We start from the raw sequence: 13592 nt of genomic DNA, 5'->3' as shown, positions 1-13592 counted from the left end.
AGGAATTAATTTGTATTGAATTTTAATGTTACTCTTTTTATAACATATATAGCTCTTTTTATAATTTAGTAATTGCGAAAATCAGTAAGATTATTCCATACATAATGTTCCCCTTAAATGGACAATAAAATTGACATTTATAATTAATTGTTTGCTGTCTTATTGTATGTATATATAAGAGTTTCAGATTTGATATTAATCAAAAATGAGTGCAATATATCATAGCACATAATAAAAGAAAGTATTAGTTGGGAGTAGATTTGATTCAATAAAATCTGAATTTACTAATTGCATTTATAATACTATATATTATACGTTCTCTTTTATACAATTTTTAGATATTTGAACTAATTTACATATTCTTTTCTGTGATAAATAATTTGAAGATGTTTCAGCTATGATGGAATTGAAATAGATCCAGTGATAATTCTTGTAAAGTGGAATGCGATACAGGATGTTCACTTAAAGCAGGCACTGATGCAATTTCAGCAGCAGTTAAATTCTTAAGACTTTCTTGTACAAGATCATCCACATTTTGGTATGATTCTAAGCTGTGAACTGCATTCAAATTTCCAGCTACATTTACTAAGTTCGGGGTACTGGTAGTTAAAGTTATACCATTTGTGCCAATATGTCCAGGTTGAGATAATGTCTGATCGTTTTCTATTAACATATCCATATGTTCTTGCAGAGTTGTAGTTTTATTGCTTATTAGATCATCCTTTTCAAAAACAGGTTCGGTAGAACATAACATATCTAAATCTATTGAATTATTGCTTAAATTGGATTTGTTTTCCTGCATAGATGTTATTGTATTTTCTAGAAGTTTATTTATAGTGTTAGGACTAGAAGTTTTTTGTTCTGTGGTATTATTGTGGGAAGACATGAATGACTCCTTTAATTTGTAACAACCTGGCTTGAGATCCACTAGCCTAAAATGTGAAAATCATTACACTTATATGCATTTTCATATACGTATTCATAAACTTAAATGTGTGCTTTATATTGAATGCAGTTATGGAAACATTACTTTGAAATGTATTTCATACTTGATAAACCCTAGCAACAAAAAAATTTAAATAGATTGTTTCAATGCTGTAGAATGCACAGAATTCAATTAAATATATTAATTGTATCAATAAATTAACAAAAATTCCTGAATGAGTCTAATCTTTATACAAACCTGGAAATGGTTTCGTTAACATTGACCATATTTCCCTCCTTTCCATGAGGCACTTCTACGGCATCATTTGCAAAGTCTTTTAATACACCATCCTTAATAAAATGTTCAACCTTTTCTATAAAATTTTTCAATTCGTCATTTATGATTTGCCATCTTTCAATGCCATTATCTTTGGCCATAACTTTTGTTATCAAACCACTAAATAAATCTGTATTGTCTTTGTCAGAGTTATCACTAACAGAGTCAAAAATATCACTGTTGCTACTTGCTGAATGATTCGGCTTTGATTTTGAATGGGTAAATCTTCTCTGCTTCCTTCTAGCTTTATATTTTGGAACATTTGCAGCCTTTGGTTCAATGCCTAAGTCATCAATACAGCCATGGTCCGGATACATCTCAAGATGCTTGGACATTTTACCATATCCCAAGTAGAACTATTAATAAAGGAAAAAATTATACTGGGCATATATATATATATATATATATATATATATATATATATATAATATATATATATAATGTCTCAATGTCGAACAAAAAAATCTAATATATATATATATATATATATATATATATATATATATATATATAATCTAATTATTAATATATATACTTATTCATAATTATGTAATTTACCTTATTACATGTGGGGCATCTAAACTTGCTATTGATTGCTTTTGCTCTTTTTGGCAAATCATTAAGAAATGTGTTCTCTGAATTTTGTGTAACATCTTCTGTCGCCACACAACTTCTATGATAAAAAATTTATCTCATTGTTTTGGATGTTCAGAACAATTCAATCAAAAAAATAATCTATTACAACTCACTTTGTCAAATGGGCATCCGTTTCATTTGCACCAACAGTTCCATTAGCTACAACTGTGTCAGTTGTATCACTATTTGGTAATGATTCATTACATGTAACTGTCTTTGATCTTGTAAGTTCAGATTGTGGAATATTATTTAAATTATTAGATTTGAGCACTGATTCTTGTATTTCTTCTGCATCCACCCATTCATCTTTATCACTGTCATCTCCCGTTCTTTTAAGTTTCTTGAAATCATGTAACATTCTGTTTGGCGGCCGAATTACTCTCCCAGTTCTAGTTCTAGGTAACTGAAATAAGAAATGTTACATAAAACATTAATCTTATTTTCTTAAATATTCTTTTTTAACAAAAAAGTGTTTAAATTTCACGTAAAATTTAAGAATTTCAAAATGAAACACATGTATAAGATGTTAAATATTCTTTTTTAACAAAAAAGTGTTTAAATTTCATGTAAAATTTAAGAATTTCAAAATGAAACACATGTATAAGATGTTAAAAAAAATTAAATAACCTGATTATCTTTTAGCACACTCTCAGGTGAATCTGCTGTTGTATCTTGACTTAGTTTAGCTTTTCTTTTTCGTTTTTCTTTGCCAAGATTATTAGTATCACTATCTGAATAAAATTATTTAAATCATAACATGCATATTTCAATTACATAGAATGAAAATTATAATTTTAATATAAAAAATGATTATTCTTGTTAATGAGTGCTAAGTAATATAATATGAATAAAGTATAATTGTACTTTACTTAAGTATACTTCTATTATAGATACATAGAATAAAATAGTATGAATATATAAATATTTTTAAAAAAATATTGGTCCATATTCTTGAAAAACACTAGTATATAAATTGATATTATTTTAATTGGCATTAAAAAATGTATAAGTAAAACCATTAGTATAATAAGAATATGGATGCCTAGCATCTAAATAAATTTTTAATATTTTTTAGAAAATCAGGCACATAATCCTTAATGTTTTTTTTTAACTTTCTATAAACTCTTTATACAAAAATTGAAACAAATCATAAAATATTCCAACTTTGAACTAAAGATTAGCAAATATTTTTAATATTGTTTTTTATACTAGTAACAATAATTTGATGATTTATGATTCTAGCCTTAGTTGTACAGTAATCTGCCTATTACAATTCATGCTTAAAAAATTATAAAAATTTCCAATCACTTTTACCTGGATCTGCAGGTTTCAAGTTCAATTCATCTGGATATACAATGCGATAAATAATTCTCGTACGAGTTTCAGAATCATAAAGTACTACTTTATGAGGTTCCCTGAAATGGTATATATATATATATATATATATATATATATATATATATATAATCAAATTATTTCAATTAATAATAATAATCTTAAAATAATTACTATATAACTATTCAGTTGTTTTTTATATAATATTGGTAACATATTTCACAATAAAATACCTGTCCCCACATTGTTGGTGGGGTGGTCTTTGCTTCAAAACGCCAGCTATCTGTTGCAACTGACTTTCGTTCAATGAATGCAGACTGAAAAAATTAATTATCTTAATCAAATAAAGTTATTTAGTAAGTGTGTTGGCAAAACCTCTACCTTTGAAATGTTTGTCCTTTCTGTAATAATTTAATAGGATTTTCAGTTGATCCTAAAGGTTTATTTGTGTCTACAGTAAACTTTTGCATAGCTTTCTTTAAAACACTTGCATCAGAATCAATATTAGTTTTGTTTCTATTTGTAAGAGGCACTATACTATCTTCCAGTTTTGAGTTCGAAGGAACAGTTTTATTCAAAAGATTTATATCAATACGCACACTTTTGTCTGAATGAGTATCATTTTCTACATTTTTATCATTGAATACATTACCAGCATATACACTTTTCATTCCATTATTACCTGTTGCACTATTGTTTTGTGGATCTAATATATACTCTATTTTATATGTTGGTAAATCTTTACTGGTCGTTTTGGTGTTATTTACATTCATTCCATTATTACTTGTTACAGAATTGCTATCTAAATCCAATCTATATTCAACTTTGTATGTTGAATCTATATTAGAAGTTTTTGTGCTATTTATTTTTATTAATTTAGGTATGGCCTTTGAATTAGATTTTATGAGAGATGCTGTCTTATCACTTAAAAAACTTTGTGTTTTTGCATTTTGATTATTTAACAAAGAATTTATTGCAGAAGGTTGAAGTTGTGTTTGTGCATTTGCATTTGTCGTCAATGCACCATTTGGATTTACTAAGATAGACCTAATATTAATGGGCCTTTTAGCTGGATTTATTATTACAGGGGCCTTAGCACTAATTGATTTCAATGTATCAAGTTTCTCTGTTGATTTACTGTTTAATGAACTATTTTTAATCAAGGATTGACCAGGTAAAGCGATTGCATGATTAGAATTTACTATAATATTTGGTTTTATTGGTTGACTAATTACAGACACGTTTTTTGAAGCATTTGGTGCTAAAGTATACTTTATAGGTTGTGACGTACTAGTACATTGTACACTTTGTGTAATTTGAGTACTTATAATATTTTTATTCACTTGGTTATTATCCTTTATATTAATTAAACTATTTTGTAAGTATGTAGTACCTTCATCATCGTCATTAAATGATAGCAATTCATTTATATCATCAATATTATTGCAAGGCTTTGGTTTAATTTGTGTGGTTCGATTTAAAAGACTAGAATTATTTTCAGCTGGCTTAAGAACAAACGATATGATATTTGAATTAGACTTAGCAGGAACGTTATTTAAGTTTTCTGTACTAATGATATCACTACCAACTGAAGATATTGTTTGTGTAGATTTAAGTACATGGTCTTGCATTGAAGATGAATTAGTAAAGCTTTCTGATCCATTTTCAAAAAGTTTCAATCCCAATTGCAGTGCTTGTTCAGCATTTAATTGTAAGCCATTCAAGCTTATGGTATTTGCCTGAAAATTGATGAGTGATAAAAATTAATTGAAATAGAACATCATCGAAACTTATAACCTATTTATACTGTAAATGAATTTATTAGAATTAAAACAAAATAATTTTGTAAATGAATTCTGAGGTTCGGCAGCATTGAGGGATCTTAAGTATTGTCTACAATAAATGATTACCTGTGTATCATCATTCTGTGAAATAGAATATTCAATGTCATCTGATAAAGAATTTAATAATGCTTTTTGTATCAAAGACGTTCCTCTAAAAGTCATGGTTATGATGTGTTGACGAATTCATATAAAAATACACTTGCGTTCAATTTATTAGTTATTCATTATTATATTTTCTATTTTTGCAAACGTCTTTTGTTCACCAAAAATTCACATGGTAAACTAAATACAAACGAGGTAAACTAAGTTTTGCACAAAGTCACTATTTTCGTAATTATATCAAATGATCTAAAATGAAATGACAGTTCGAAGCAAAACATTGGCAGCGCTATTAAATGGACGTGTTGGAATGGTGAACTAAATAAAATTATTAGGGCTCGTCCACACTCATAATAAATAACTAATTAAAAATAAATGTTAACCATTGGCCCGGATTTTTCTAGGAATAATATTTGTCCCGGTTTAACTAAATATTTGAACAAGTTTTTATTTCTAATAGTAATTTTTAATATATCTTATCTAATCTATACTAATTTTTACAAAATTATGGTATTTGCCTGAAAATTCATGAGTGATAATTTTCGAAAATGGATCATAGTCATAAAAAGTATGTATAATAAAATAAAATACTTAAAATATATACTCTTTTTTATCTATGTATGTATATACTCGTGCTCATGATAATAAAGTTAATATTGAGAAAATTGTACACAATCAGTGTCGTTCAGAAAAATATAAATAGTTATGCTTACTCACAACCAAAAATTCTGACTTTGTTTATTAATTTTATTATTATCATTATTTGCTTTTATTTTATATTAAATCATCATAATACAGATATCAGTTTATTGAAAATACTATCCTTTATTTTGTACTCTATTTTATTTATATTTATGTTACAAAATGTTATATTAATTAGCAGTTGCATCAGATATTGTAATTCAGATAAGTAATTCTGACTAAGAAAAAACTTCCCATCATACAAACACTTATTTTTATTATATACTTAAATAATTTTATGTATAATTTTCATTTAAGCTATTTATCTTAACTAAATTCCCTCTTTACAAGTTTCTGTACTGGACTGAAATAAACAAATTTGGTTGTCTTAACCATGCCTTAACATGATATGGGAACTGATGAGATTATCCGATAAGTAATTTAGATGGTTAATTAAAATTGACACTTATTAATTCTTGAGCTAATTCAACTGAAAAAAAATATAATGAACTATCAATACCACAATTTATTAGCAAAATTGCAACAGAATGAATGCATTACACTGCTTAACATTTATTACAAATTGATAAGTGGAAAAACACACTTTAATACATATATATTATTAGACAATATGCAAATATAATGAAGTTGTAACATTTATGTAATATTTGTGAAAATGAAAGTAGTGAAAACAAATAGTCAGTAAAATAAAATAAATTATATATAAATTCTTGAAGGCATGAAATTAAAGTGAAATAAACTTCACAGAGATTTGGTAAGAAGGTCTTTCGTACTACCTACCAAATAAAAATATTTAGCAATTGTTCCTGAATATAATAAAACATCTCATGTTTTACAAAGATCTATCTATTGCATCAAGTTGTTCTTGGCCAGCAGAATCGTTCATTCCATCTTCCTCCATATCAACATCATCTCATCGGGTTCTTTCTTGATATCTGCAGGAGGTTTTTCATACACTGGTTCTGATGGACTGACTACTACCCCACTCCATACAGTCATTTCTTTAGCTATTGACGAATCCCCTTCTAAGCCTAAAAGCTGTTTATAACCCCCATGTGATAAAATTCTTAATAAGGTCTGAGCTGTCATACATATCATATCTTGTTGTTCTAATGAAAGAACTGTGTGAACACGAAAATGAGTACTCTCACAAGGATCTGAAATTCCTGATGAACCAGGAAGGAATAATCCTGATGATAACAGCTGAAATACCCTCCTAAAGGCTTGGTTCAAAGGCAAAGCTTGTCTACTTGGATTATTCATTATTGCTAAATGGGCTAGGAGATCTAACATCCAGGGTGTTAATCCATCTAACCCTTCAAATCGGTTCTTCATATCTCTGAGAATTCTTATCAATACTTTAATTGAAGAATGATGTGCATTTTCTTCAAACCAACGGCTATGCCGTATAGCTGAAAGATGTTTATGAAGTACTTTATAATCTAAATGGGTTTCTGGTTCTACTTTCCTGATGTTTTGTGGTAAAGTTGTGATCATAATGCACACAACTGCTTCTTTGTTTGATACATTAAAACCACTAGCTGTATTCTCTGTTGAGATCACATTGTTCGCAGGAATGACTTCAGTTTTCATTGAGGCTTTGAGGTCTTCCTCTACTTTTTTTCTCAGTGCATCTACTATCTCTTTTGTGGGTAAGCTTTTTAAAATCACTACTATATCTGCAACATTATTACCTGTCAGCATAGTACCCTTTTTGAAGCTCCCAACTTGACGAACTTCTTCTAACTGACAGCTAGTGAATTCGCCGGGTGCTACTATAAGATTATCAAGTACATTTTGTATCTTCGTCACTAAGTTTAAAATAGCAGTTTGTTCGTTAGGGGTTGGGGTTAAATCGGTATTTCGTTTCAATAGGGCTTGTGTGAACAAAGTGTCGTCTACTTGGGGCTGAGCTCTGGGAAATGCAAGTTCGCACATAGTCAAATCAAAAGGCTGTCTTGGTATGAAAGTGCGGCTTTTGAATCCTCCTCGACCCATGCCTCTCATATTCCTTCCTCGAATTCCTCCACGAACCATTGTGAAATCACTTCAATTATTATTAACAATCGTCTAAGGTTATAAAACTAAATGTTATTGCTCGAGTTATTCACGAATAATGCACATCAATAAATACACTGCTCATAGAGAGGTTCCTCGTCTTTGACGAGATCTGACAGTCATTTCCAGCTTTGAACTGAGCTAACTGAGCATAGATAAAAAAAACTCCCAAACATATGACACACGATATCGTTTTTCTCATCCGATAATCAATCCATATTATTATATAGTCTAAGAAGAAATCCTACACGCTGTTATAAATCCTTATATTATATTATGTTATATATGTTATCCTAGACCAGGCTTGCCTGGAGAAGGACAAATGGGTATACAGTTCTATATTATATCACTTCGCGCGATTTTTCACAGGGATTTTCAAAGAGGAAATGATTCTACTGGTCATCTACTGGTAGAGAAAAAAGTTCCTTTTCATATTTCCGCTCTCGCCAAAATTGAATCCTAAACTGCTACCCAATCCGCTTAATTAATCCGCCAGATAAATCTATTTTTTAAATAACCCTCATTTATTTATTAGGTAAATATGTAAATATTATAATATTATTAAATTATATAAAATTTCAAAGAGAATCTGAAATTTAATAAAAACAATCATGATTATTTTGTGCACATTGCTTGATTTTCAGAACAATGATAATTAAATCATACAAATGTTAATGATTTTATTGTAGTTTTATATACAACTAATAACATATAAAGATCGAAATATCTCAACCAAATGCTCGAATATTTAACACAATAGCATTCACTTTTTCCCCTTTAATTGCTTTCAATTTAGTTTCAGTTCTCATTGGTAACATTAACAGTACACTAGCCCTTGGAACACTAGCAAGTCTACTACTAATCTGATTCCCAGTAGTTTGCGCCAAGTAACACTTCTTATTAGGACACCATGTGGCTGAAGCTCTGGCATATTCCGGTCTTGGATCGAGAGATAAATCTTCAAGTAGCTGAAATAAAATATTAAAAATAAGTTGATTTAAAGATTGATTGAAATAAGTCAACAGTGAACTTGACCAACCTCAACTTCAATAACTGGATGATCTACATTTTCATACTGCGCTAATTTTTTCAAATGTGGTATGACAAACAATTGGAAAGTAACAAAGGCAGACACTGGATTTCCTGGTAAAGCAAAAATTAGTTTTTGTCTGGATTCTGTTCCGGTTTGCATCACAAAGCTAGCAAATGTTGTAGGCTTTCTATAAAATTATAAATTTCATCAAATGATTCTTACAAGGCATGCACAAATATTGTCTTATTAATACCCTGGCTTCATGTTCACACGTCCAAAATGTATTACAGCTGACAATTCTTTCTGTAAAATTTCTTTTAAAATATCTCTATCACCCATTGAAACACAACCAGTAGATATAATTATATCACATTTATTTTGAAAAGAATTCTTGAGAGTGTTACTCATTTGTTCATAACTGAAAATAATCATTGTTAAGCAGTCAAATGATTTAAAAAAATGCTCAAGAGGCTCTTCGTATGCCTCAACACTTGATAACTTTAATTATTAGTCAACTACTTACTCATCATGCACAATTCCCAAATCAACGCCACTCATATTATTTTCTTGTAACAAATTCATTAACATTATTTTATTTGAGTCAAAGATATGACCTGGCTTCAATTCAGAGTCAAAATTTTGCAACTCGTTACCAGTTGAGAGAATACCTATCTGATAAGAATTTATTTATGTTTATTATTGTAATACCAATTTCTTACATTTTAAAAAGTATATTGGTAAAGTAATACATTATATCATGTCATATGGTAATGATATTTCAGTGAAAAATACTCACTGTTGGAATGCGGTGAACCTTAACTGTATTAATACCAATAGATGCAAGTAGACCAATTTCAGATGCACCAAGTACAGTTCCTTTAGTTAAGACTAATGTGTTTTTTGGTAAATCAGATCCAACCTCCCTATAAAGTATTCAAACAATAGTATCAACAAATATTGTGTAAATTATAAATTTTGTCTAAGAAAAATCAACAAAATCTTTGCATTAGAATCAAAAATTGTTAAAAAACTAGGAATGGAAATCTGTACTCTAAATGAAGCAAATATAAATATTCTGGACAAAACTAATCAAGTAATCAAATAGTAATATTTATTGCAAAATTATCAAGTACTTTATAATTTCCATATAATTAGTTTAACCAGACTTACCTAATATCTTGTCCACTTTTTGCTTTAACCATGACCTCGATCTGCAATTCTTGAGTACCATCCTCACTATGTTTCAGAAGCTTTGTATCTTCAACTTGAATTACACAATCTGCAGAATCTGGAACCATTGCCCCAGTATTGATTCTAACACATTGTCCTGGTTTTAATTGGATGTCTGCCTATATAAAATTATAAAGTTTATATATATATATATATATATATATATATATATATATATGTAATCATGAATTTAAAGAGAAAATTCTTACATAATCTCCAGCACATATGCCTTGCAAAACATCTCTTGGTCCAACTTCATCAGATGAAATTGCTGCATAACCATCTTTGATTGATGCCCGAAACGGCGGTAATGAAATTTTAGAGTATATATCTTCTGCCAGAACTCTATTTAGACATTTGTCTATTTTCAGGCTAAGTTATAAATTAATTTTACTCAACTAATAACATTTAGTATTAATTGTTTAACTGACCATTCTAATTTCTCTGCAAATTCTTTTAATAATGCACCTGATGAAATAATGTCCTTAATGATGTGATTTGCTTCATCCACACTTAACATTGGATATGGTGAAGATCTCAAACGATAAGCTATTTTATTCACATCTGTCTTTAGATAAAATACAATCATAAATATGACTAGGGCTATAAGTGTAATTCAACTTACATTAGAGTGAGTATGTCGACAACCACTTTTTTGGCCTTGCATTTCTTGATGAATTGCTTTAACATCTTTCTGCAAATCTCTAATTAAGCATATAGCATGTGGCAATGCAGTATGTATAATTTCAAAGCATTCTTGTGATGCTTTTTTACTTCCAGGTAAGTTTACTATAAGAGTAGAATCACATATACCACTAATTCCTCTAAGAAAATAAAACAAATAAGCTTGAAAAAATATGTGCTATATAACTATTCTGATTCATTTTTTTGCAACTACCTAGATAGCATAGCATGAGGTGTTACTTTAAGGCTTCCACTCATCATAGCATGAGTTATTCCTGAAGCTTCTTTTTGGATAACAGCTCGAGTTGCTTCAGGAGTAACATCTCGAGGGCTGAACCCAGTGCCACCAGTTGTTAGGATCAATGCTACATCTTGAGATATTAATGTTTCTAAACATTCCTACAATAAATAGATATTATTGAAATTATCTTTATTTTGGACATGATTTGAAAACCCAAATACTCAATTAATTATGTATTAATTAAATACACCTAAGTCTGTTTTTACACGGTCTTTTTGTACACGGTTTTGATATAACACGGTTTGAAAATTGAATATTTTTAATTTTTTTACACGATTTTATTCCATTTAGCACGATTTGAAATTTTATGTACTTAAATTTTTTTGTCAAATTTAATTTTTGCGAAGTATGTTCATATCACAAAAAAGTATTTATAAAAGAAAAAAGTCTGAAACCATCGATAGTATCAGAATTATATATTTGATTTAATAAAATAAACATGAATCCTTGTTCTTAAAAATTCTTGTTTTTCACTAATTTTAATAGGTTTTAGAGATTAGGAACAAATCACCCATTTTTGTATAAGATCAATGTCTTTTTTTACACGTTTTTTTTTTTTAAACGGCTTCTTCTGGAACCAATCTACCGTGTAAAAACAGACTTAGGTGTATATTATAAATATGATATAAAGTTAGATGTAAAGCAATATGTGTTATTTGTAGAAAAAAATATTGTGCTTTAAAATAACATAAACGCAATGCTATAAAGATATATATTAAATATACATGAAAAGGTGACTGAAAAGCAATGAAAATTTGAATTTAATTTATAGTCATACAACTAAATGTTGATGAGTCTTTTAAAAAGGTAGGCATCGAAGATTTTAATATTCCAATTAGAAAAAGCATAGCATGCGTTATAATTGGCACATATGTGTTAATATATATAAAGCACACAATCGTATAAAAAAACAAGTAATAGGCATTAGTATAATCGTTCAGACCTTTAGAATTTAGAAGCTTCTAGATCAGTATTCTAATATATTAAGTTTTTTATGTAGTAGACTTTTTTTATGAATTATGCTATTAGTTTGTATATAAAACTGATATGATAATCTCTTGTTATTGTTATGAAAATATGAAAATTGCTTTTATGTCTATTTTGTTGAGTTAGGTGCATTAGTAACATTGTCGATACTTAATGGTAATTTACTGAAGACTGTTAGGTGAAGACATTTATAACAAAACCGTTGCCATTGAATATACATGTGTTATTATATATATATATATATATATATATATATGTATATGTATATATATATATATATATAGAGTTTATAATGATTGCATTGTGCTAAGTTTTATAAGTTATTTAAGTTGTTAATTAAATGAAGCTGCAAGTAGGATTGCGTGCATTGTTCTTTAAGTTTGAACATGTATTTTACATATTGAGTCAAATATTCGTAAGGTCATATTTAAGCACCTTTATTTTTAAAATATCATCTGGAACCAGACGATATATAACACCAGAAGCACCAAATTTTGTTTCTAACAACCTTACTAAATTTGGACCACTGGTGTCTTCTGCAGTGCCGCAGCTACAACTATCACTCACTTAAAATCCATGTAAAATTTTAATTATATTTATTATCAAGTGGCAATAAAATCATATTTTTTTTTTGTATTACAATAGTTTGTTTATACCTGTCACGACAGCATACTTGAAATGTTTTGACATTTTATTTGTAAAATCCAAACTGTAATCGAACAATAAGCGGTCTGATAATTACTTTAATGTTAATAATAATTATCTGCAGCAAATCTTATCAATTCTTTACGTAACTTTGGTGTAAAAATATTAACAAACAAGATTGTGCATATTTATGAGCATTCAATGAACATGTGTTCGTCAAGACGTCAACGTCAAACTACGAAAAACAGGGGTTTGCAACATTTTTTCACAATTGAATTGAATTTTAAAAAATGTAACGGTTTCATAGTTTAATTGCTTAATCCCTACTGAATCTTTATAATAATATTTATGAATAATTATTACGTTGTGTTTTTAGACATTATATTAATATAATTGTTTCATTCTTCTCAAATAAATCGATTATACATATTTGATGTAGTATTCAAATTACTGTAAACATCAATATGAAGAAGTGGATAGTATAAATAAAGTAGATTTGCGCTAAAAGTTTTGAATTGATATAATAACTTTGTAAGAAAGAAATGATTAAGACTTTTTAATTTCCCGAAGCAGAAAATTTGCATTTGCCCGAAAATCTGACTAGCTAAATTCATGTTTTTAAAACGGTTTTCAAAACTTTCAAAGCAATTCAATAAAACTATAATCAGTTTTGCAAGACGATTTTTTAGAATCAGCTGAGAAATGCGAATATTTTGTTCATGTTTTTATAAATATAAAAACCTGTTAGAAAGATATCAGTTGGGAATAGTGCTAATT

The 13592-nt window shown here is 28.4% G+C and overlaps 3 protein-coding genes across 3 annotated transcripts; all 3 read right to left on the bottom strand.

Moving 5' to 3' along the window:
- Positions 1-288: 288 nt before the first annotated feature.
- Positions 289-5401, bottom strand: LOC113382795. Its single transcript, XM_026621026.1, has 9 exons — positions 5143-5401; positions 3614-4971; positions 3466-3549; positions 3212-3312; positions 2525-2628; positions 2011-2300; positions 1820-1934; positions 1184-1617; positions 289-932 (listed from the first exon to the last, which is right to left on the bottom strand). Exons 1-9 carry the CDS (start codon positions 5236-5238, stop codon positions 392-394), a joined length of 3123 nt encoding a protein of 1040 aa, XP_026476811.1. The 5' UTR covers positions 5239-5401; the 3' UTR covers positions 289-391.
- Positions 5402-6588: 1187 nt separating this feature from the next.
- On the bottom strand, positions 6589-8052 carry LOC113382825 (interleukin enhancer-binding factor 2 homolog). Its single transcript, XM_026621065.1, has one exon. The coding sequence runs from the start codon at positions 7912-7914 to the stop codon at positions 6760-6762; it is 1155 nt and encodes a 384-aa protein (XP_026476850.1). The 5' UTR covers positions 7915-8052; the 3' UTR covers positions 6589-6759.
- Positions 8053-8663: 611 nt separating this feature from the next.
- LOC113383508 (gephyrin) lies at positions 8664-12974 on the bottom strand. Its single transcript, XM_026621771.1, has 12 exons — positions 12827-12974; positions 12606-12736; positions 11097-11281; positions 10824-11022; positions 10630-10766; positions 10408-10570; positions 10139-10317; positions 9765-9891; positions 9492-9640; positions 9222-9386; positions 8975-9155; positions 8664-8903 (listed from the first exon to the last, which is right to left on the bottom strand). Exons 1-12 carry the CDS (start codon positions 12858-12860, stop codon positions 8664-8666), a joined length of 1890 nt encoding a protein of 629 aa, XP_026477556.1. The 5' UTR covers positions 12861-12974.
- Between the last annotated feature and the right edge of the window lie 618 nt (positions 12975-13592).

This window comes from Ctenocephalides felis, unplaced genomic scaffold, assembly GCF_003426905.1.
Source record: "Ctenocephalides felis isolate EL2017-DRISC unplaced genomic scaffold, ASM342690v1 CF-g0.4_SCAFFOLD_03570, whole genome shotgun sequence".
Taxonomy (NCBI): domain Eukaryota; kingdom Metazoa; phylum Arthropoda; class Insecta; order Siphonaptera; family Pulicidae; genus Ctenocephalides; species Ctenocephalides felis.
The sequence above is the reverse complement of the archived record's forward strand: the minus strand, read 5'-3'. Positions and strand labels throughout refer to the sequence as shown.

What these genes read in the sequence shown, in the direction of transcription:
- LOC113382795 (XM_026621026.1), bottom strand. Translation starts at nt 5,238, where the DNA reads ATGACTTTTAGAGGAACGTCTTTGATACAAAAAGCATTATTAAATTCT. An exon ending in CTTGAAACCTGCAGATCCAG is followed by an intron (nt 2,629 to 3,211) that starts GTAAAAGTGATT and finishes AATTTTATTCAG; the next exon opens with ATAGTGATACTAATAATCTT. An exon ending in GTTAACGAAACCATTTCCAG is followed by an intron (nt 933 to 1,183) that starts GTTTGTATAAAG and finishes TTCACATTTTAG; the next exon opens with GCTAGTGGATCTCAAGCCAG.
- LOC113382825 (XM_026621065.1), bottom strand. Translation starts at nt 7,914, where the DNA reads ATGGTTCGTGGAGGAATTCGAGGAAGGAATATGAGAGGCATGGGTCGA.
- LOC113383508 (XM_026621771.1), bottom strand. Translation starts at nt 12,860, where the DNA reads ATGTCAAAACATTTCAAGTATGCTGTCGTGACAG. An exon ending in CAAGTATGCTGTCGTGACAG is followed by an intron (nt 12,737 to 12,826) that starts GTATAAACAAAC and finishes ATGGATTTTAAG; the next exon opens with TGAGTGATAGTTGTAGCTGC. An exon ending in ATGATATTTTAAAAATAAAG is followed by an intron (nt 11,282 to 12,605) that starts GTGCTTAAATAT and finishes TATTTATTGTAG; the next exon opens with GAATGTTTAGAAACATTAAT.